This window comes from Polypterus senegalus, chromosome 1, assembly GCF_016835505.1.
Source record: "Polypterus senegalus isolate Bchr_013 chromosome 1, ASM1683550v1, whole genome shotgun sequence".
NCBI lineage: Eukaryota > Metazoa > Chordata > Cladistia > Polypteriformes > Polypteridae > Polypterus > Polypterus senegalus.
In genome coordinates this window covers 203,828,244-203,849,884 of record NC_053154.1, presented here as the reverse complement: position 1 = coordinate 203,849,884, position 21,641 = coordinate 203,828,244, and the positions used below count along the sequence as shown (strand labels likewise).

Here is a 21,641-nt window from a genome sequence, read left to right as displayed (position 1 = left end):
CTCGAGACTACCTGTTATTGTTATTGGCAGTTTGACAGTCTGATACAGAACTTAGATTTTCAGATGCCTGCCTTTTCATAATTCCAAACACCTGTTTTTCAACTTTTGATGAGCCCTTATTGAGCTTTGCAATACGTACTCTCTGGCGCTCTCTCTCTCTCTCTCTCTCTCCATAGGTCTTTAGTTGTATCTCCTGCAGTGCGCTCACTCAAATGACACTTAAAGACTTACCTTTTCTCTCTTTCATTTTCAAGAACTTAAAAGAAACTATGTTATATTCTCAGATAGGCAGAAAATACTTTACTGATTCTGCTTCAGCTGTCTATCAGCAACACAGAACATAACAGTGCATAACCTATAACCAAACACACAATATACCTGTGCATATTTAATGAATAAGTGTCCCATGAGTAGTACTGTCAATATACATACGTATATATAATGTGTATTAAAACTGGTTCTGGTGAAGACAGGCATGATGGGAGGAGGCATAATTCTATACTTCTGTAACAAACATTCTACTGATTCTTCTATATGGCCACCTTATTTGCTCCAATGTACTATTCTGTTGTTCTTTACTTATATACTGTTTATGCCTAGAGGTATAACATGCACTGAAAGTGCTTGCATTTACTGTTTATGTTCCTTTTTGCTATCTAAAACATCTTGTGATGGTGTACACTATAACTGATACTGTAAAGAATAAATACTGATTTTAGTCTTGTTTCAGTCAGTTGTTACTATGAGCAGAAAGACCATTCAAAAGTAAACAGTTTTGGAAGTAACACGAACTATTCAAATAAACATAAACAAAACCCACAGCTTCTCCATATAAGTCCAACTAAGCAGGAATGTTGCCCAGACTAAATGTTGGAGTGACTTACAAACTTGCCCATTTCAACTGTAGCCTAAAAGTACTTCCATTTTTCTCTGTCACTTTTCCAGCTGCATTGAGTATTTACCAGTTTAGCTTACAAACAATCCATGTCCTCATTCCCAGGTGGGCACAAACATAATATTTTCAAAACTACATTTTTAGTGGTTCCTTTGATAAAAAAATTGATTGGACAATTTTAATATTCCAACTTATAAATACAGCATATTGTTTAGTGAACAATAAACAATCATTTGCTTCTGCAACTGCTGTTTAGCACCATTCTGTCTATTTTGAGTAAGCATTTCCCTTTAGAAGATCAGAAAGGACAGGAGTCTCTCTGGCAACATAAAGTATTTTACATAAAATGCAAACACCTCCTGCCCAGTTATGCAGTCTCTTGCAGAGCACATCCAGAGTTTAGTGAGTGGAGGAGAGGCAATCTCAGCTTCCTAAGAAAAACCCTTAAACAGGAAAATAATGTCCAAATCCCATGCACACGGCTGACCAGTTAGAATTTGAAAACATTTACCTCAAGCTATAAGGCATAGGTACTAACAACTGCACCACATTAGTTTGGTTTATTAAAAATATTGCCAGTTCAAAAGGCTCACCTTTCTCCTACTCTCAATGCATGCACTTTTCTTCAGGCGCCTATGAGCAATATGCAAGGAATGTGGTTCCCAAGTCAGCTTTCAGCCCAGTTTGTGCTACATTATCCATATTCTTTAACAATTTTACACTATTTCATTTTTGCATGGCAAAATACTGGGTAAGCATTTCTGTCTCTCCTGTGTGAGTTTGTATGTTGTCTTTGTTTCCATTGGATTTTCAACCAAATCACAGAGGCTGAAGATAAATTTACCTATCTGAATTTTACAGGCATCCTGTCAAGGATTGGCTCTTGATTTGCACATATATATCATTCCAATGTCAGTGCCACCTGAGCCACACTTGGCTGTGTGTATTTTAAACTGTCTCGCTCCTGCCTGTAAACACATGTCTACGTATTTAAACACTCAGCAAATAATTGCTGTGCACATGACCGCACACACATTATCCGTTTATGAGTGTTATGTGAGTGTTATTCTGCAATCACAAAGAAATGTCTGTGTGACAAAATTACACGACCTGGGATATTTGATAAGATGGTGTTTTCCTCATAAGGTGGGATGGATGAACAGTAAAACCCGCTGCTCCCAGGCGTACCATTGATTCTGCACGCAGTTTTACTCCTGAAAAGGCATATACCATTCAGTGCGTTTACTCCACCCACTCATTTTCCATACTCGCTTATATTGCCTACCACAACAAGCATCGAAGGCAAAGCAGGAACAATACCTGGATGGGACGCCAGTCCATCACACACACTTATGCCAGTTTAGCAACGCCAGTTCACCTAACCTGTATGTCTCTGTGATGTTGGTGGAAACCAGTGCATTTCTTCTGGTTGACAAGCTTTTTTTCTTTATTTTATTCTAGCTATAAAACTCTAGTCGGGCGAAAATAAAATCCCCACCACGCCCGCGCATGCCCAGCTCTCCCGTCCCCACGCGCTCCCACACCGTTCTTCGTGTGTGGCGTGGTTGACGTTGGAGTGTTGGTGATGAGGGGGCGGTCTCGCTACTAGCAAATCGACAGTGTGCTATTCGCCATTGGTCACTCACGCACCAATAATAGGTTTCCGCTTCATGATGCCAGCCAATCGTGACGGCCGTGTGTAGCTCACAAGCGTAGACACGTGTAGCATCGCACATGTTGTACTAGCAGTTTCAATGAGCGGCTGACAATTGCTGACAGTGGAGTGAAACAAAGACCATTTGAACTGATTAAACAGCAACTGAAGGCAGAGAGGGAGTGGAGTTCTGGTGCCGAACGGCTGTTGCTGCTACTACTTCATCAAGGAAGACAGGTAAGAAACGTCTGTTCTAAGGTAGCCGCTTTTGTTTTATCAATTCAAGATCCCCCCAGAATTAAGTGTCGGTACGGTATTATCCACACGAGGCTATGTGAAGGAACGTCGATGAACCAGCTGCCGTTGAACCAGTTGCCATTAATAAGATTGAAATTTTAACACATCCCTGTTAATATGTTGCCTGATTATTAACATTAGTAACATTTTTGAGACCTGTCATGATTTGTGAACACGTTACGTAGCTTTATTTGAAGGGATTCTTTGTTGATCTCAGTGTCCGCCTAGTCCCAAATTGCTTTCAAACTGAAGCCGTGGGTTACATTTCATGGGAGTTACCTTGTTGTCATGATGTTTACAGTCTGTGTACAAGCGTTCTATTGCAAAATGAATATCCCCATAAATAACTGACAACCTGTAAAACTGTCCACTGGATTAGAGTGTTAACTTAATAAAAGTAATTTTCTTTTCTGGACATGAGGATAGAGATGTAACCGGTGTGTGCATCTCTTCGGATTATTACATATCAATAGTACAGGGTAAACCGTTTGTTTCTACTGTCTTAAGGGTGGTGTCTCAGCAGTTTCTTTAAACAGTTGCCTTACGCCCTTTTTAATTCGTAACCCGGTATAGTAGGTCTTTGTTTCAAAGCGTCCCTTGTTGATCAATATACTTGTATGTTGTTTTTTTTTTTTTAACTAAAAGCAGTTAATGTCTTGAACAGGATGTTACACGTGTCTCACATGATAAAATAGTCAAAAGGTTAGTATATATTTTAAAATAGTTACATACTAACAGAGCCAATTTTCTATTTTATCTTGTGAAACACGTGTAACATCCTGTTCAGGGTTGGTCCATGCAGGATACTATTCTGTCAGTACTGACATCAAATGCTGCTGATGAAGACTGTGGAATGAGTGGTATCCTTCTCCACTTCAATAGCACAGTATCTCGGGGGTGAAATATAAAATAAATATACACTGACCGATGTTGTAGCCTATAAGAGTTACTGATTTGTTTTGCTGCGAGGTCCCTGAGTCGGTTTGAAGGAAAAGTACTATTTCCTGGCATCTTCAAATTAAGCCCCTAAACAAAACGTATAAACAATTAGACAAAAACGTACAGTACAGCATTTAATGTAATTTACATAACTAGTTTTTTTTATAGTAAGCTTGAAGAGAGAATGATATTGAATTAATAGGACGGTTAATATCTGCTGACAAGTCATACACAGTTGCCACTGACTCCAAAACTGGAACATTAAAGATTGGATACAATACTGAGTCGAACCTTTTCAATGTGATCTCCTTCCCGTCTTCAAAGCCCAAATTTCACCATCAGTATCCACCGTACTGTGTTTGTGTATCTAGTCAGGCTTATCGAACAAAACGATCCGTAATCCGAAATGTATTTGAATTCTGTTTAATTGAAGGCAATCAGTTATCAGTGTAAATATAGTATATGCTCTAATTCAAGAACAAACTAAATGGTTAGTACAAAGGGACAAAATAAGGCACCATAACATTAAGTCACAATCTTAACATATAGTAATATATCCATATTACAATATCTATATCTACAAACCCTCCCCACCCCCCGGTTTTGACCTCTGTTCGCGAAGGATACATATGGGTAGTAATGATAAGGAATTTTCAGTCGTTCATTTTCCGATCCCAGAGTTTAAGCCTTCGCCGCAGCATCGGATTTATGGTTCGAACCAGCCAAGCGACAATGGCAGGTGTTTGAGTGGGTCATTACTAACACCGATACAGGGTCTACCAGCCCGTGCGTCTTCGCGATGGTTTATGTAAACAAATTGTTAAAACTTATATGAGTAGTGATACGGATTCTTAAAAATGGATAAATGTATTACACACTACGGAGGTGCGGCGATTCATAGCCCAAGCAGGCAGCATTAGGCAAAAGCACTCCGAGGCGACAGACGCGAAGAAGAAGATTACGAGCAAACCCCTCAAGACGAAAGTCGAACCGGGCTTCACGTTTAGAGGTGGGAAATCGTTCCGTTGTGATTTTCAAGAATGCTAAATATAAAAGATTGTGCTTCATGGTTTGTGTATCTTGTGTATGCCAGTTGTGTATCTTGAAAGTATTTAAGAATCACTAAAGCTTTTTGGTTAGCATTAAGCGGTAAATTAAAGGGAAGTGCTTTAGCATTTAGCGTCATTGCCAACGCTGTAAATTCCATTAAACGCCGCTTGAATTTACTTACGTATCAGGAAATAGCGTAATTAGAGACTTGTCCAGGCTGTATAGTATCACTTGCACACCTGTGGCGAAGAAAAGGTTTTCATCTTGGGTGGCCGACCCGCACCACCTTTTACGCAACGGCTTAAATGTGACTTGCAAAGAATCAGAGTCGCTGCTGTGATACAACGTCCCACTCTTACATTATTTTAAAAATCATATAACAAAACCAAACACATTTTTTTTAAATCTATACTTAAGAAATCGTCTAATATTCAATTATTTCCTGATTAATTTGATCTGAGTTTTTGTTTCATATTTATGAGTCACATTTTGACACGGATGTTTTTTTTACTGGTTCATACTTTTTAATAACTTATACTGGCTTACGTTTGGCTAAAGTGACAAATTACCGGTTACAAGGTGCACGGCGCACGTTTTGGCTGTATAGTGCTCTGGTCAGAGGTATTGAGGGTTTGTTGTGTTTCAGCTTGTTTCTCCTTTTTTGCATTTTCTTAATTATTGTGATAGCAGTATGGCCAAATTATTTAATATTGCTGTTAAGTAGACACACTCTTAAGAATTGTGGCCACCAGGCTTAATTTGTAGGAAAGAAAGGTCTCAGCTGGAATTTAGTTTTTTATGTGGTAATATACTTTAGACTGAACGTTTGACATATTTTATACAGTAAAGAACTTCTAGTAATCTACATGAAGTTTTACAGGTTTACACATTGCTGAATTATTTTGATAAAGTGTGTTTTATACAACGGGAACAATACATGGTTTGGAAAAAAATAAGAAAATACTTATGAAGACTCACAGTCTTCAGTAGTTCTGGAATGCAAGGTTTGTTTGACCTAAGCCCTCTGACTCTCCTGCTCCTTCTGGGCATTCTGCAATTAACTATCTAAGACACTATCAAAATGTGATGATGCTGGAATTACTGTAGAGGTGTTGTCAGTCAAGTTGATGATGCATTCTGTAAGATTGCTGTGAGACTTGAAACATTCAGTTTCCAACCTGTGAGAGATTATCCTTGCAAACAATTAGTGACATTATTATTTATATCCGATAACAGCATGCATTTTACTGGAAAAAAACGAGATGTGTAGCAGTGTATTACTACCAAAAAGAAAGTGGATGTTTTAACTCTGCTCTCCAAAGGGCCTGTGCCACATTTAAAGATGGTTCTTAATTTTTGCACTAGACCTTCCCTTTCACTCTTGAAGTTACTCTTATATCAGAAATAACTACTCCCAATCTTCTCCACCCAGTTCACCCTACCTGCTCTCTCTTCCTCACTTCTCTGCTTTACTCTCCATTGCTTTGGAAGAAAATGATGTAAAACACAGAGATAGATGGAGACAGATCTGCTGTGGCAACCAATAAATAGGAGTTGCCGAAAGAAGAAGATTGACAGGATAGGCACCAGCTTCCTCTAGCTCTGTAGCAGAAAATGCAGATTCAAATAGTGGATGAATATATTAAATCAGCTAATTAAGCTGAGGTTTTAAAACACAGGGAGTTTTCTTTGCTTCCTCAATTTACATACAATATAAATCATAGTAAATTCCTATATTAAAAGCTCAATTTAAATATAAAAAGAAATGTCTATCATATATGGAAAATATCCACTGCCACCCATTTTCATAACTACTGAATCCTGTTCAGGGTCATAAAGTCTTAAGCATGCTAGCCAGGGATCACCTCTGGATGAGGTGGCAGGTTGGTTGCAGTGCACTCTCTTGCAGATATCTATACAAAGTCTGAGGGGCCTCTGTAGTTGAGTTAATTAATCTGATGCACACATTTTTTTGGAAGTGCTAAATAACTGGAGTACTCATCTCACAGAGGAAAAAAAATACACATTCAAAAAGAAAGCATGTAAACTAGTCTACATACAAAGCGAGAGTGAATTAGAATTTGGACCTAAGACTCCAGAGCTTTGAAATAGCAGAACTAAACATTGCTGAGATGTATAAAATGAGCCATCAGCATGTAAGTTACAGGCTACCAATTCAATCTCCTCTACTTACTCTTTTTATTAACCTGAGAAAGTGGGATGACATTCCAGTGTATACATTGTACAAATGTAGAAACTATTATGCTTACACTCTCCGGAATCGCTTCATGCCTTGCTCCTGCTGGGATGTGTCTTGAATCCATGGGACTCTTAAATGGGAAAAGAATGATCAGAAAATAGTATAAATGGTATAAAAAGGCAGAACAAATTAGGTACACGAGTAGACCTGAGACTTACACGATTAAACAGAAGAAACCTGATGTATAAGAAAAGCATTATATGCAAGAGCTTGCTCCTAATTTGAAATATGTTCACAGTATCTATAGCAGGGTGACCTGCATACATTTTTAAAATTCCAGTAAGGTTTCCAACAATTAAATATTATACACAGTATGTAAAATAAAACATTCTTTCTTAAAAAATACATCTAAACCAGATCAATTGATGACAGCTAGAATAGCCAGGACTCAATATGCTATAGTATTCATATAAATACAGACAATATGTAAAGTCTACTAAAACTTTTTTTGAAGAAGCTTTTTACATTGTAGGGTCACAGAGTGCCTGGGGCCTGTTCTGACAGCATCAAGTGTAGAGTCCACCTTAAATAGGGTTTGTTGTCTTTTTTTGGACATGCTCATACTTTCACCACATCAGTCTATTGCTTAGTCATAATTTAAGCTGAAATGTTTTCTAAACCTAATGCAACTAATTTCAATCAAAAATTAAATTTGAAATAGGAAAGCAATTGAAAATGAGCAAATACACAATAATAATCTTTAATAAAGTTTTATAAATACACTCCAGATTTACTAACTTGGAAATTTATGAATGCCTGCGTATGCCATGTGCACTAAAATATGTGTTGCATTGTATTTTGTGTCTTATTGTTTAGGGTTAAATTGAACAGTTTTTAGTAATTGGTTTGTGTATACTATTTCAATTGTTAATAATGTGATAAATTAGACTTTAGTTTGTGTGTGACCAACTAGCACATGTGGTGGGCAAACACTGAGACAATATTTTTACTTAATACAATACATCTACTTTTTTAGATCAGTACTGTACTTAGAATTCAAGGTGGACACTGTTGTTATTATATTATATAAGTAAGTTGTTTGAATTTGACTGTCAGTGCAGTTCTCTTCATCTGTATAATGAGAATGGCGCTCCAGAAGAATAAATAGAATTGCACTAAGAAAAAAAGACTGGTAAACCCCCATTTTATAAAAGAGACAATGTTCATGTATGCAGAAAAAGTGCATGGCATGCATAAACAAAAGGAATATCATGAAGAGGTACATTTGCCATTCTGTAAATTGCTCAATAAATTTAAAAAACACAGGTCTGTGGAAAGTTATTCTTTGTTCATTTAGAAGTGGCAGTTGCGTTCTTGCTTTCAAAGCCAACTCTGCAAATTCTCTGCTCTTCCAATCTCAGTGTCACGATTCACCCGTGTGGGCGTCTAATTTCCATTTTCATGGAAAGACATTCCGTTGTTTTGAGGCTTCATGCCAGTTTGAAATAAAAGAGTGCAGAACTGTTCTCTTTACATGTTGGAATTACCAGTTCTAGCATTTATGCCACACTACATAAGTCTTTGTATAATTCGACTTTGTCATCACTAAATCATCTTTGAAGGTCTTTTTCATTTACTAATCTTTTTTGATTATTCTCAATAGCATGATAGCAGAGGGGAAATATACAACAGTCTCCAGTAAAGCATGGCAGAGAGAAAGTGCATGTGTGTGTGTATATGTGTGCCTCTGTTTACTTGGTTGGATCTCGCGTGACTTCCCTGCCTAATTTTCCAGTCTGTTGAGCTTTTTGAAAATCCACAGAGATCCCAGCTTGACTGAAGTGCATCTTAGCAGGGGGGCACACTGGAGTAACTAACTATCAAAGGACTGGCACTTTAGTGTAGTGCAGAATTCTTCCTTCATCTCTCTCTCTCACACACACACACACATACTCACTCACACACTGCCTTAAATCTGCTGGGTTACATAGAAGACACACTTTCTGAATAGTATATTTCTGAATTCTTTATCTATTTTATTTACCACCCTGGTGCAATTTGCATTGTATTAAAGGGAAATGGATGAGGGTTCTCAAACCCTTCTGGTCCCTCTGCAATGGGTAATTACGAATGTGACTTCAATTTCTCAGCGTTTCATTCCCCTTAGTTTGTTCTTGTTACTGATGGGTTAGAGTTTCAGCAAATTTCATTTGGATAAATTTGTCCATCTGTGTATTTAATCTAACGTTTCCATTATGGTTTGTGATGGAGCTGGAGTTTATACTCGCAGCTTTGTACACATGGCTACAGTCAGCCCGGATGGGGTGCCAGTCAATAAAACTGCATTGTGCCACAGTATAGTCGCCAGTTAACTTCTGTAGCATGTCTTGGGAACACAGTTGGAAATTAAACAAAAAATGGATCCAATTCATTAGCCACTTTCTAACCCAATTTTCATTTAAATCACAAAGCTACGGTAGCCAGAGCCTGTCCTAGCAGTATTCAGATAAAGTCAGTATGTAATTTCATATGCAACAGACACCATACCAGAACCAAACCTGTTAAAGCAGGACTATTGTAGGACCCATTAATCTTAAGCAAGGACAAGAAAGGAAATGTGAGTATGTGGAGAATACCCAAGAGTTCCCAGGGAAAAAGTGCAAAATTCAAACAGGTAGGCATTTGTATGGGAATTGAGACAGTAACACTAAGGTTCCATTCACACTGCAGCTAAAAGTGACTTGGTTGCAAGTTTTGGCACAAATCTTTTTTTTTTTTTACTTTTTCAAGGAATTTAATTTCAATATCAATAAAATCAAATACATCAGGCAAATGCAGTACAATATCAACAGTATGATGGATACTGTACTGCTACACATGGTTGTCAGAGCAGGATGTCTGTGAATTTGTCATTTCATGATGGCTGGGAAGGGAAATTGAGAAAGCAGACATTGCTTTGCATACAGCGATCATGCCAATATGTTTATGCTCTAACCTGTGCACACTAGAGGAGCCAAGATTGGTGGGAGCAAAATGTGATGGTTTGAATGCAGGAAAGTGGTTTAACAATTTCAGAATAATAAGGGAGATGTTTAACTGACTTTGACTGTTTACAAGACTCTCTCATAAAATATGCATGTGAGGTGTGTCATTTCTTTTCAGAGAATACATGGTGATTGGGTAGTATTAGCTTGCAACAGTTACCCCAAATTGTTCTTTTTCTTTTTATTAATTGGTTGGCACCTTTATTCAAGACAGCTTACAACATCTGAGGTACAATTAGGTAATTGCTTTTGTTTTTCCATTTGTAGCATAGCAGATCAAATGACTTGCTCAGTGTCACACAGTGTCAGCACTAGGATTTAACCCACAACCTCAGAATTTGAGGTCCAAGCCACTATGCCACACTGCCAATTCTTACCAAGTCTGCCATCTTGCTTTCTTTCCATTGGTATGTTATACTGGTACATCGGTGTAGTTCATCTTTTCAACATAAAGGTATGATGATTGTTGCCTAAACTGTGAAGTAAACAAGTTTCCAGACAATTAGAATTCAAACATTCAAACACAGGTCACATTCAAGTCCTCTGTTCCTGCATTGAATTTTTTGCCATATACGAAAGTGGTCTAAATCTGATTTGAGAAAAAAATCCTATTTCATGAATTTTTTTTTGGTTCACAATTCTCTAAAAAGATTGAGCTGCAGTGTGAACATAGCCTACATTTTGTGCCACTGTGCAACCTTCAGATTGGTGCAATATACAAGTATGCTTTTTCAATTGCACTTTTAGTCCTACGCTGCACAGTTAAAGATTAAATTCTTAAAGCCACAGGTTTTAAAGTATGGGCCAAAGACTCTAGTAGAAAAAAAGAATTTGCTTAAGCACTTCCCATATTTTCTCTGACCAATTCTGGCCTCTCCTCCTCCCAATAAATTACACCCCAACCTGTGGCTATTTATGCAGTGACTTCTGGCCCCTCTGAGATAGATCTAGGCCAAAGCTGCACCACATTTAAATTAGGGTCACCAAAGTAAAGCTATATCTAGTGGCTCCTAACATTTTCTGCAACCATACAGATGTCTGTCTAAAAATACATAGCAGGGCTGAAAGCATAGCATAAAGCTGTGTTCCCCCAATATTAAACCTTACATTTTTTATAGTTATGTATTTACCCAGTAGCTATGGCCTGCTACAGGTGAAGCACTAGTGTTAGCCAAGAATAAATATATTAATGGACAAAACTAAAAGAGTATAATCTAGGGATAAGTGAGAACAAGGTAACTGCTTAAGATGTACACATATTAATTTATTTTTTTTTTCCCCTAGAGTGGTAGCCATGGAGTCTTCCAGGAGCACATCATCACTGGGCTCACGTGACTCACTGGGCTCATTGGATAGCTTCCTCTACAGTGATGGGGATTCAGCAGAGGAAGATGTAGATGTGTTTCTTCCTAGCAATAAGGAGGTTTCTCCTAAGGAGGACTCTCTGACAGCTGCCCCAATCCAAGGGGAAGCCAGAACTGTCAGGCCCAGGCTTACAGATGGTGCCAAGCCTCAGGCGTCTCCTTTAAGACTATCATATTTGTGGAGACAACGGGAAGACAAGCTCACAGAGATGGGATGCAGAGAAAAGGGAAAAGATAAAATTTATTCCAGTACTTCCCATGTCAGCTCAAGTGGCTGTGGCCTGAAAAGACCCTGGAAGCTAGAGGAGAAACACATGCATAGTGCAGGTGCAAAACACTGCTGCACAGAAGGAGATCTGCTTTTCACTCAAAAGGTATGTTATAGTAAATGTGACATAAAGATATTATTGAGCAAAGAAAAAGGGTCAATGTGTTTTCTTGCTAAGCCAATAGGAAAAGGTGAGGCAGATGACTGAGCTGCCTTTTTGTCTTTCCAGTTACTCCCATGTGATATTTACTGGTTGAGTTGCAAATTGGGAACATCTGCAGAACTGCTGATGCCATATGAGATGGCTATTATAATGGTTTTCTTTTGCTTCTAGAGCAAAGCAAAAAAGGAAAGAAGTAAAGGAGGGTTCAGGGAGAAAGGGGGGTGGGGGGTGTGAAAAAACTGGTTTGTCCAACAGTTTCTAAATGTCTGGGTACCCATTCATCCACTTAAACTTGCTTAATACACATTTTAGTGTTGCACCGTCTTACAAACTGAGCCAAGCACATCTTTTATATGTGTGAGGGAAACCAGAGAACTCAAAGAAAATGTACTAAAAGGCCCAGACGGTTTGCAAACTGTGCACACAGTGACCAGGAAGAAATCTGAACTCAGTCTACTGGGTTTGTGAGGCAGCAGTACTACCCATTGTACCAAGTCATCCCTTCCAAATGTGCACCCTTTAAATAGCTTCTTTAATGACATGCCTCTCTGTTTTGCTTTCTTACTATATTTCAGTTTAACTGTTCAGCAAATCCTTTTATACAAAGTAACTTGAATACCACAAATGAATGAAGACAAATGAAAGATGAACAGTATAACATCAAACTAAATGATTCATAAGAGCCTCATTTTACAGTTATAAATGTAGTACTGTTTACTGTGTGGATTAAAAAGAATGTAAGCACTCAAATCTGACAATTCTGTTGATGTCTTGGCAGTGCAAAGAACTTCAAGGTTTCATTCGGCCACTGCTGGAACTGCTAAATGGAATTAAGACAGGACGCTATGACAAAGGTAGGTTGCTTATAGCAAAAACACATGTAAGGGGTTCCACTCAACATAAAGCTTCTGTTCTGATGGGATGCATGAGCTATTAAGTCCTTAAATTATTAAAAGAGCAGCACTGTGTTTCTCCCATACATTTACTGAGGTCGGAGAGAATACTGTTTTTCTAGTGAGGCAATTACGTTGTAGGATGAAGTTTTACATTCTGTTTAAAGTTTGTTTTTGATGAGATGGAGTGGCCAAAGATAAGCTTCAAGAGGGAATCTGTCTATATGCTAGATCTGCTCCATAGGCAGTGGAACTGAGCTCAATGTGGGTCACTTTTACACTTAAAAACAAAGTGGTGTGGTCATTTTAGGAGGATAGCAATCTGTGTACCACACAATAAACACAATCATCTGCTTCTTTCTCCTTATTTGTGGAGGATGTTTTAATTTTAATATGGATTTCAGAAGGGCTAGACTCTCTGCATTTGGTGCTCAGTTAGCTGAGAGACATCCTAAAAAAGAACTTGCCACATTTACATTTTCCATCCACTCTACCAACATGCAATAGGATTTTGCTAAAACCTTGGCTATTGCACCTTGGCTGAGGTGAATGCCAAAAAATGAAGCAAATGACAAATATTTCCCATCTGCACAATAGTGTAGTGAAGTTCTCTTCCTTTTTTTTTAGTACTTTTTTTATAAATGGGACCAGACATCTGAAAGCATCCATCCATTTATCCAATACTGAAAAAGCTTAAACGTATTCATGGTAATGGGCCAGAGCATATTCTGGCACAACTGGGTGCAACACAAGAAAAATCCCTAGACACGCTTCTCACTTACAAACACTGACACCTACTCATTCAGGACAATTTATAGTTACTTTTTCTAGTATCTAGGAGGAACACTGAAGCTGCCAGAGAACATGCAAGTTCCTCACAGACTGTGCTTGTGGTAGGATTTGCACTTAAAACTCATAAGCTGTGAACCAACAGAGCTACAGATGAAGGAAATTCCTGTTTAAAATACTTCACTAGCTTTACATGGGCAATGTGGTGTAATTTTTAGTTGGGTTCAGATAAGTTAGGTTTTTATTTAAGTCAGCATTGGTGGTCTGTATTTGTATCTAAAGGTGAAAAGAACAAGAAAGGTAATTCATTTGGAGGTGACCCCTTTTCTTTTCATTCATTAAAGCAAACTCACTTTTTTTACCTGACCCTGGTTATATGGTAAGTGAACTGTTGATAGGTTTCCTTGTAGGATTTGTCACCTGCTTGAAGATCCCACTTTGCTTGTGCTACCTGATATGACAGTAATGCCTGATTTTCCCTGTTATTCCTTTTCATATTTTTCTAAATCATGCTGTCTGAGTTGAGACACGTGCTTTGATAGGAAATACAGAGATGATACACTCTGTGTCTGAGCCACAGTGTGAACAGTAGACAAGTACGCCTCCTCATTCAACATGCTAGTTTAGCTTGTAGTAAACTAGGATGGGCTTCCATGACGCCGGGGGGTTCATAATGCGTGTGTGTGTGCGGCTGAGGAGGTGGGGCATGTCTCAGAGCAAAGAAAGAGGGATGATCAGTGAGGGTGGGGGTTGACTACATGTGAAGGGGGGAAGGGATGTGTCTGCAGGGAATGAATCTTCAGGATTAATTTATCCTCAGTCTGTTCACTGAAGCTTAAAATGCAGCTATGCTCTTTTTTTATCTCATTTTCAATATGTAGTCATTAGTCTGAAAAAGAAAAAAGCAAGTACAACATAACAGTACACAGACTCTTTTGAACACCAGGAAATATAAATCATTACTGTTTGCATAAATTTGTCAAAAATAAAGCATTCTCTGTCAATATTCATTTAAATAAAATGGAAGTTTGAAACCTTAAAATACAGGACAGAAAGTGAGAGTCCTACAAGTAAGGAGTGCGTACAAAATTTCAAGCTATGCACAATTTTGTACATAATATTGTAAAGACGCTGTTGAGGTGTGACAGAAAGAGGAATGGAATTAGCCTGTTTATACTGATTGCTGGTAAATGGCCCCAGAAAGGACATTTTGGCATATTCAGTGCTGCTTCCACCATGTTACTCCCACCTGAATTCTCCTTTTGCCAGCTCTGCCTTACTTTCTTTAGCCAGGGTCAGAGGCAACCTGTATGCCACACTATCCCACAGCTCTGTGAGCCCACCTAGAGTAAGGGAGTATATAAAGCCAAAGCCACACTTCCAGGCTGATGGGCTTTAGCATCCGGGACTCATGATCAAAGTGCTTTCTAAGTGCTATGTCTGTTTCCGTCTTTACACACAACCCACACCCCTACAGGACCCAGTCGGCCGCTACACTGCACTCTTCTTTTTGGTCCTAGTGCCAAGGGTAAGCATTAAATCCATCTGTCATGACATTTGAGTGGTGCAATTCGATCTGGTCTTCCCTGCACAAAGCAAGCCATCGTTTGCATAATCAAGGGATCCACCAGCATCAGTGTGAAACCAGTCCTCTGTCTCTGGGTCATTAGTCTGTTCTTTTCTCAACTGCTAACACCAGTGCATGGCCAATTGCTGATGAGATACCCTAAAAATGACCGCTGGCCTCTACAGATGCATTTCAGCCATGCTGCTCAGGTCTTCAGTGGCAACATGGACTCCCAACTGTTTTGTCCATTCAAAACCATTGCCCAGGACTACCTGTTTTCACTCACCTGGGGTCGAAGGAGACCATTATTCCATGCCATCCCTCAGCATGGTGAGCTGACCAAAGTCCAAGGTCCACATCTCAGGCTTGCCAATGTCCACACATCTGAGACAAATTAACAAAATGCTCTCTAATGCTCTCTTTCGTGTCTTCACCTCAAAAAATGAAAAGACACACCACCTACTTACAGGGTTGCTTTATAGCTGGCTTCCTGAGGAGCCTGGACTGAGAGGTTACCTACAGTATATCAGATATTGGATGTAAGCAAGGACCCTACAAAGTTAACATAAAAATATAGAGACATTTTTTTTGTCCTGAGAGATGGGGACTAATGTGTAATCTCTAAATGCAACAGTTGATATTTTTGGATTTCAGATGTCAAATATATGTTTGTTCCATCTAGATTTTTTTTTCTTTAATATTGGCAGGTCTGAGCAGCTTCCAACAGAGTGTAGCAATGGACCGGATCCAAAGGATTGTAGGAGTCCTACAGAAGCCTGCAATGGGGTAAGTACTGCATTTTAATTGTTTAGTCCAAGTTCATACATCTCCAGTGGCATTGCCTTCTGCATGTATAGAATTAACTCATAGTACATAGCCACTGGATTCATGTGTGTAGTGTTTTTAATAGCCTTTCATTGTATTTACAATACAGAATGCAGGATATAAAAGACTGATTTGAAAAGATGTAAATAAACTGTTTGAATTGTGGAGTGCAGTATTTACTTAAGTAGTGAAATATATAATTTGGCTTGGTCTGTGCAATCACTGGGCTGAGGGCAAACCTGGACACATCCTAGTACAAACTCATTGCTTTTCCATGGGAAAAATCTGTGAGCCATGCTGGACTTATCTTATTACAGTAATGAAAATGGACACTGTGTTAGCACCGTTGATCCAAGACTATGACATGTATAGACTTGAACATTTCCATAACGGGGAACAAAAGGTGTTCTGTGTATTATTTCATGGACAGTGTCCAGCCAATCTGTTTTGATTTGTCCTCATCATACCATTTATGGGTATGGGCCATGCCAATCCATTCCAAGGACTGGAATTACATTAAACTTTCCCTGGGTACATTCCATTGTGATCAATGAAAGTTTTTGTGGATACAGTTGAAAATGGAGGTGGGGATGACTTATTTGAGTTGTAGTAATTGTGTTTGCAGGTAGATATTAGCTAGCAATAAAGAGTCAGCTAAAGAATTTTATTATTGCAGTTGTTATGGATTTATACTTATGGCAAAGTAATGTATGAATAGTCTGATGTTACCACATTTTGGCCACACTATCTGGTAACACTTTAGGTACTGCTAAAATGCATTTATTACTCATCTAGTCTTGTGTAACAAAAACTTTTAACAGAGGCTTCTTTTGGTTACACAAAGCATTAGTAAACCACACTACTCTGTGCAGTGTGGCCTTTAGATTTGCTGGTAAAATCTAAAGACATGCAGGTTAGGTGCATTGGCGATCCTAAATTGTCCCTAGTGTGTGCTTGGTATGTGTGTGCATGTGCCCTGTGGTGGGCTGGTGCCCTGCCTGGGGCTTGTTCCTGCCTTGCACCCTGTGTTGGCTGGGATTGGCCCCCATGACCCTGTGTTAGGATATAGCGGGTTGGATAATGGATGGATGGATGTTTCTTAAGTGAAAATGAGTAATAGGTGCATTTTTGCAGTACCCAATCTAAAATGTTACCCACTAACTTTGAAGAATTTAGTACCTTGTGACTGAATAGCCAATTAGTATGTCTGTACACATTGTTATTGAAAGTGTATTAATATCATTAACTAAATAAATGAAATGGTACACTATTTTTTCCTTTTTTTTTTGTATTTTTTAAAACATCATCATTATTTGTTCCAGGGAACGTTACCTTGGAATACTATTGCAAGTTGAAATGATGTTGAAGTTATGGTTCCCTCACATCTCTACCATACCCACCTCTAAAACAGAGGAAGGCCAGCAGTGTACACCATCAAAGGTAATTGAAGTCATAGTTTTAAGAGATTATTTATGGATTTCAACTTAATTGGATTGTGCGTATTATCAACAGTACCATTAATGCCCATACCAAGTTGCAGTAACTACCTTGCCACCCTCCATTATCAAACCTACTTAATTCAGTTCAAGAATGAAGGGGCTGAAGTCTGTCACAGCATCATAATACAAAAGGTAAAAGCCAGATGTGGATATGTTGCAAGTGCATCTCAGAACACACTCAAGCACACATCATCAGTCATTCCCACTGAACCACCAAATGATGACATATCTTACACGTCTTTGGAAGGAAACCAGAGAACCTAGAGAAAAAGCCCACTTGTACAACGGGTTTTATGGGCAAATCCCATTTGATCCCAGGACTCTTTAGCTGTAACAGCTTTATCACTATGCTGCCCAGTGTAAACGCCTTCAGAAATGAATCCAAACTTTTTCAACATACGTCTGCTCTTGTATACATCATCCCAAGTTCTAAGCACATGCAGTACAATTAAATTGTGGGGATTAAATCTGCAAGCAGGGTCATGCATTTTTTGACTTAATGCTTTGTGGCATGAGATGTGTTTTTATTGCTAATGCTGGTACTAAGACTGGTATTGTGAACAAATTGGGATGAAACGTTTGTAAAACAGCAAGACCAACCTTAAAAAATCAACCATTTAACCATTAGTTTAATAGCTGAAGAGAGTGGGTCTGAGACTATACTTTTAGTGTGTGGGTTTAAGAAGGCTAGGAGTGTGGTTGATCCAGTGTAAGAGTATGATGAAACATTTAGAAAGTAGGCTGGAGTGGTGTTAAGCTTGTGCTTTGTAGGAATGTAGTCTTGATCCTTATACAGAGTTACTGTAAATATTATAGTAGTACTAGGTTGTTGTACCGTGTTAGCCATTATGAATGTAGAGAAAAGCCAAGCAAAATGACACCTTTTATTGGCTAACTAAAAAGATTACAATATGCAAGCTTTTGAGGCAACTCAGGCCCCTTCTTCTTGCCTGAACGAGAAAAAATGAGTATTGTAAAGTTCTTTTTTTTTCTAAAGTTTGTTTGAAATATTGTTGTCATATTAGCTACCTAGCCTGTTAATATGTTTAGTTTTTACACCTCATTGTAATAATTGTGAAGTTGTAAACTTAAAAAAAAAAAAAAAAAAGAATGGTACACTTTTTCATATTCCTATTTTTTTTTTCTTTTCTTTCTGTGTTCTCAGCAACCTCGGATTATCTCTTCAAAATTTAAAAGCACTGAGGTGACTAGCAGCATTCAGACTCCAAGCTATCAACATGGAAGCATGATCAGGACCAGAGAAAGAAACCGCACTGCTAATGCAATGGAAAGACATTACCTGCCACACCACACATGCCAATGGTCTGCACTGAGTTTGACTTGGGTTCATGTAAGACCTATCTGCACTCCACCACAACTACAGTCAGCTTTGGGCCATTCAGGAGGTACTCCCAGAACTCCTCATGCTTTGAACCAAGGAGCTTCCATTAATACATCAAGCCTAGAAGCCACTCAGGACAGCTCAGTTTCATCTACTACACCGTTTCACGACCCTGCCTATCTGGTCAAAGAGACCACTCTTCCTGCCACAATCATTAATGGCTCTGGACCAGCCCGGTGCCAAAGTGTGCCCCTTGTTGTGGAAGCAGTGGGCACTAGCAAGAGAACACTTGCAGAATGTCAGAACCTTTCTGTGTCTTTGCCTATGCTGTTGCCGCCATCTTCCATTCTTGGCTCAAATCTACTGCACTGCCACAAACGGGACTTAACTGTGCACCCAGTGCTTCAGACACAACACAGAACTGACGAGTCCTGACCTTTGTTTATTTTTTGTTCTTCAGGGTAGTGTTATAGAGACTAGACATGGCACTAGCATTTACATGATTGATGAAACATTTCACCCTTTTCACAAAGCTGGCTGAGCACACAAAAAATACTTCATAGAAAACATGAAAACTCTTAAAACTTCCACAAATCTGTCTGTTTTATATATAGACAGATTTTTGAATGTAAGGTAAAATTTGAAAATGTTTCCCTCAATTCAAAACTATTCTAAACATTTGCTTTTCTCTTGACAGGAGAAGGTAAAATACAAGATAAATTACAAAACGTTAATTGTACAAATTATTCCTGCATCTACAAAAATGCAGTCTTGTTTTAGACTCTGTCTTTCTCCTGTTGAGGAAATAGATTAAGTAAAGAGAAGTTGTCTTCACAATAGGGGAAATAATAGTTGTGTGGCTGCTTTTTTTCTTCTGTGAGAAATACTAAAGAGTTACAGCAAGAAGGAAGGGCCAGTCCCTGCTGTGTACAATTTCAGGGCAGCTTCTTTCTTTCCTCAAGTCAAGGTCATTTTGGTTAATATTCCAATAACCCTACTTATACTTTTTAATTTTTTAAGGGAAATATATACTTTTTTTTTCTTTTGCACACAATGGAAAAAGTGAGAGAAGGACACCTTCGAAACCCTTAGTCCGCATTCCAGAGGGTGCCTCATGACAAATTGGATTGCACACTCTTTATATATTTGCCCTTAATGCTAGCCTCTCCTACATATTGGCATATTTTTTGTCTATCTTAATCCTAATGGTAGCTTCCTAAGGGTATGCCAACCTCAAATTACTAATGTAGTAGGGATTGGGCCATCTTCTGAATATACTTATAAGGAACCCCACGATTACCTCTTGGAAAACAACAGCAATTTGGGGCTACAGAAAGATGGCACCAAGGGGCAAATTTTGCTGCAGGTTTGACTCTAATGAGCAAGTACAGACCCTCAGCCTCCCCAGGAGTATCCTTGCTTTGGCCTAGATTTTCATATACTAGATAAGGCGATTCTTTCCATGTCAGCTTTGATAATAATGTGGTTTCTTAGTAGATCACTCCTTGCGTTCCACAGCCTTTTTGGCTTGCATTGCCTTCAAGAAGTTCACTGTATTTTCAATCATCTTATGCCTTGCAAACTTCAGTGCCCAATAACATACAGATCAGCTGACCTGCTGTTCTTAGACCAATCACCAGTGACCTTTGAATGGTTGTCTGTCTTGTGTGGACAGAGCCTGTGGTGTTTCATTCGAGGAAGGGAGCAGCCCATTTTGCTCACTGCTTGTATAATCCATTTTATAGTAGACATATGTCTGGTTTAGTCTGCCTTCGGTGCTTTCCTTATGTTTAAATGTGTGTGTGTGGTTTTTTTTTTATGATTTATTTTCTTGAACTACTGTATGTATTGTTAGTACCACAGTCTTTTGCACCTTGGTAATTAACCTTCCCCAGGATGCTAGTTTCATAATAAGGAGTTCCAAGTCTGCCTTACCTATACCCCAAATCACGCACGGTTTGTTGCACATGTCACCAAAAATTAATCTGGGATTTAATGTTAATAAACGCTGAAAGAAATTGATTAGTTGTGTTTTTTTTGTAATCACTACTAATACAACATGTAATTGAAATATCAAAATGCTGAGCCCTAACTGATGACAGCAGGCACTCAAACCCAGATGTTGAAATGCCAAGGAGACCTCAAATCTATCACAAATAATATTTATTGAGTAAGTGAAGAGGTAGAAGTCAAAGCAGTTATGGGATGTTTTGTCGTGTGTGGGTCCTTTGGTGACCCAATTGTTCCATTTATAATTTATTATTATGCAGACCTCAATAAATATCTCAAATCGCATACTATTACCACACTGTCAAGTACTGTACATCAGCACTTCACCCTTTTCTTTTACATTATATAACACCCGGCAGACTGACAGAGCGAAGGAACATGCATACATTGTGTCCATACTACAAAGAGTAAGTATTGGCAAACCGTATAACCTGATAATGCTAGATGTGAAGTTTCAGGTGGCACATAAACGTGCAGTTACACTTGAGTCTTTCTGATCAGCTCTTTTTAGGTCATCTTTATAGAGCTAAGCAGCCTGTCTAAATATGGCCACGAAGAGAGGGGTCTTCTCAAGATGGAGAATGGCAGAGAAACTAGAAAGAATAGATAGAACTTTGTTTCCAGGTGGGGAAATCACTTTTTGCAGAAGCACATTAAATAAATACGTAGATAGGCATATACACTGCCTTGCCAAAAAAAAAGTTGCTGCCAAAAAAAAAGGTCACACACTCTTAATATTTCGTTGGACCACCTTTAGCTTTGATTATGGCATGCATTCGCTGTGGCATTGTTTTGATAAGCTCCTGCAATGTCACAAGATTTAGTTACATCCAGTGTTGCAT

General features: G+C 38.6%; 1 protein-coding gene across 1 annotated transcript; it reads left to right on the top strand.

The window, feature by feature from the left end:
* The first annotated feature begins 2,601 nt into the window (after window positions 1-2,601).
* Window positions 2,602-20,807, top strand: LOC120538150 (circadian-associated transcriptional repressor-like). The gene is made up of 6 exons (XM_039767591.1): window positions 2,602-2,786; window positions 11,364-11,817; window positions 12,653-12,728; window positions 15,831-15,909; window positions 17,271-17,388; window positions 18,613-20,807. Exons 2-6 carry the CDS (start codon window positions 11,374-11,376, stop codon window positions 19,222-19,224), a joined length of 1,329 nt encoding a protein of 442 aa, XP_039623525.1. The 5' UTR covers window positions 2,602-2,786; window positions 11,364-11,373; the 3' UTR covers window positions 19,225-20,807.
* Window positions 20,808-21,641: the final 834 nt, after the last annotated feature.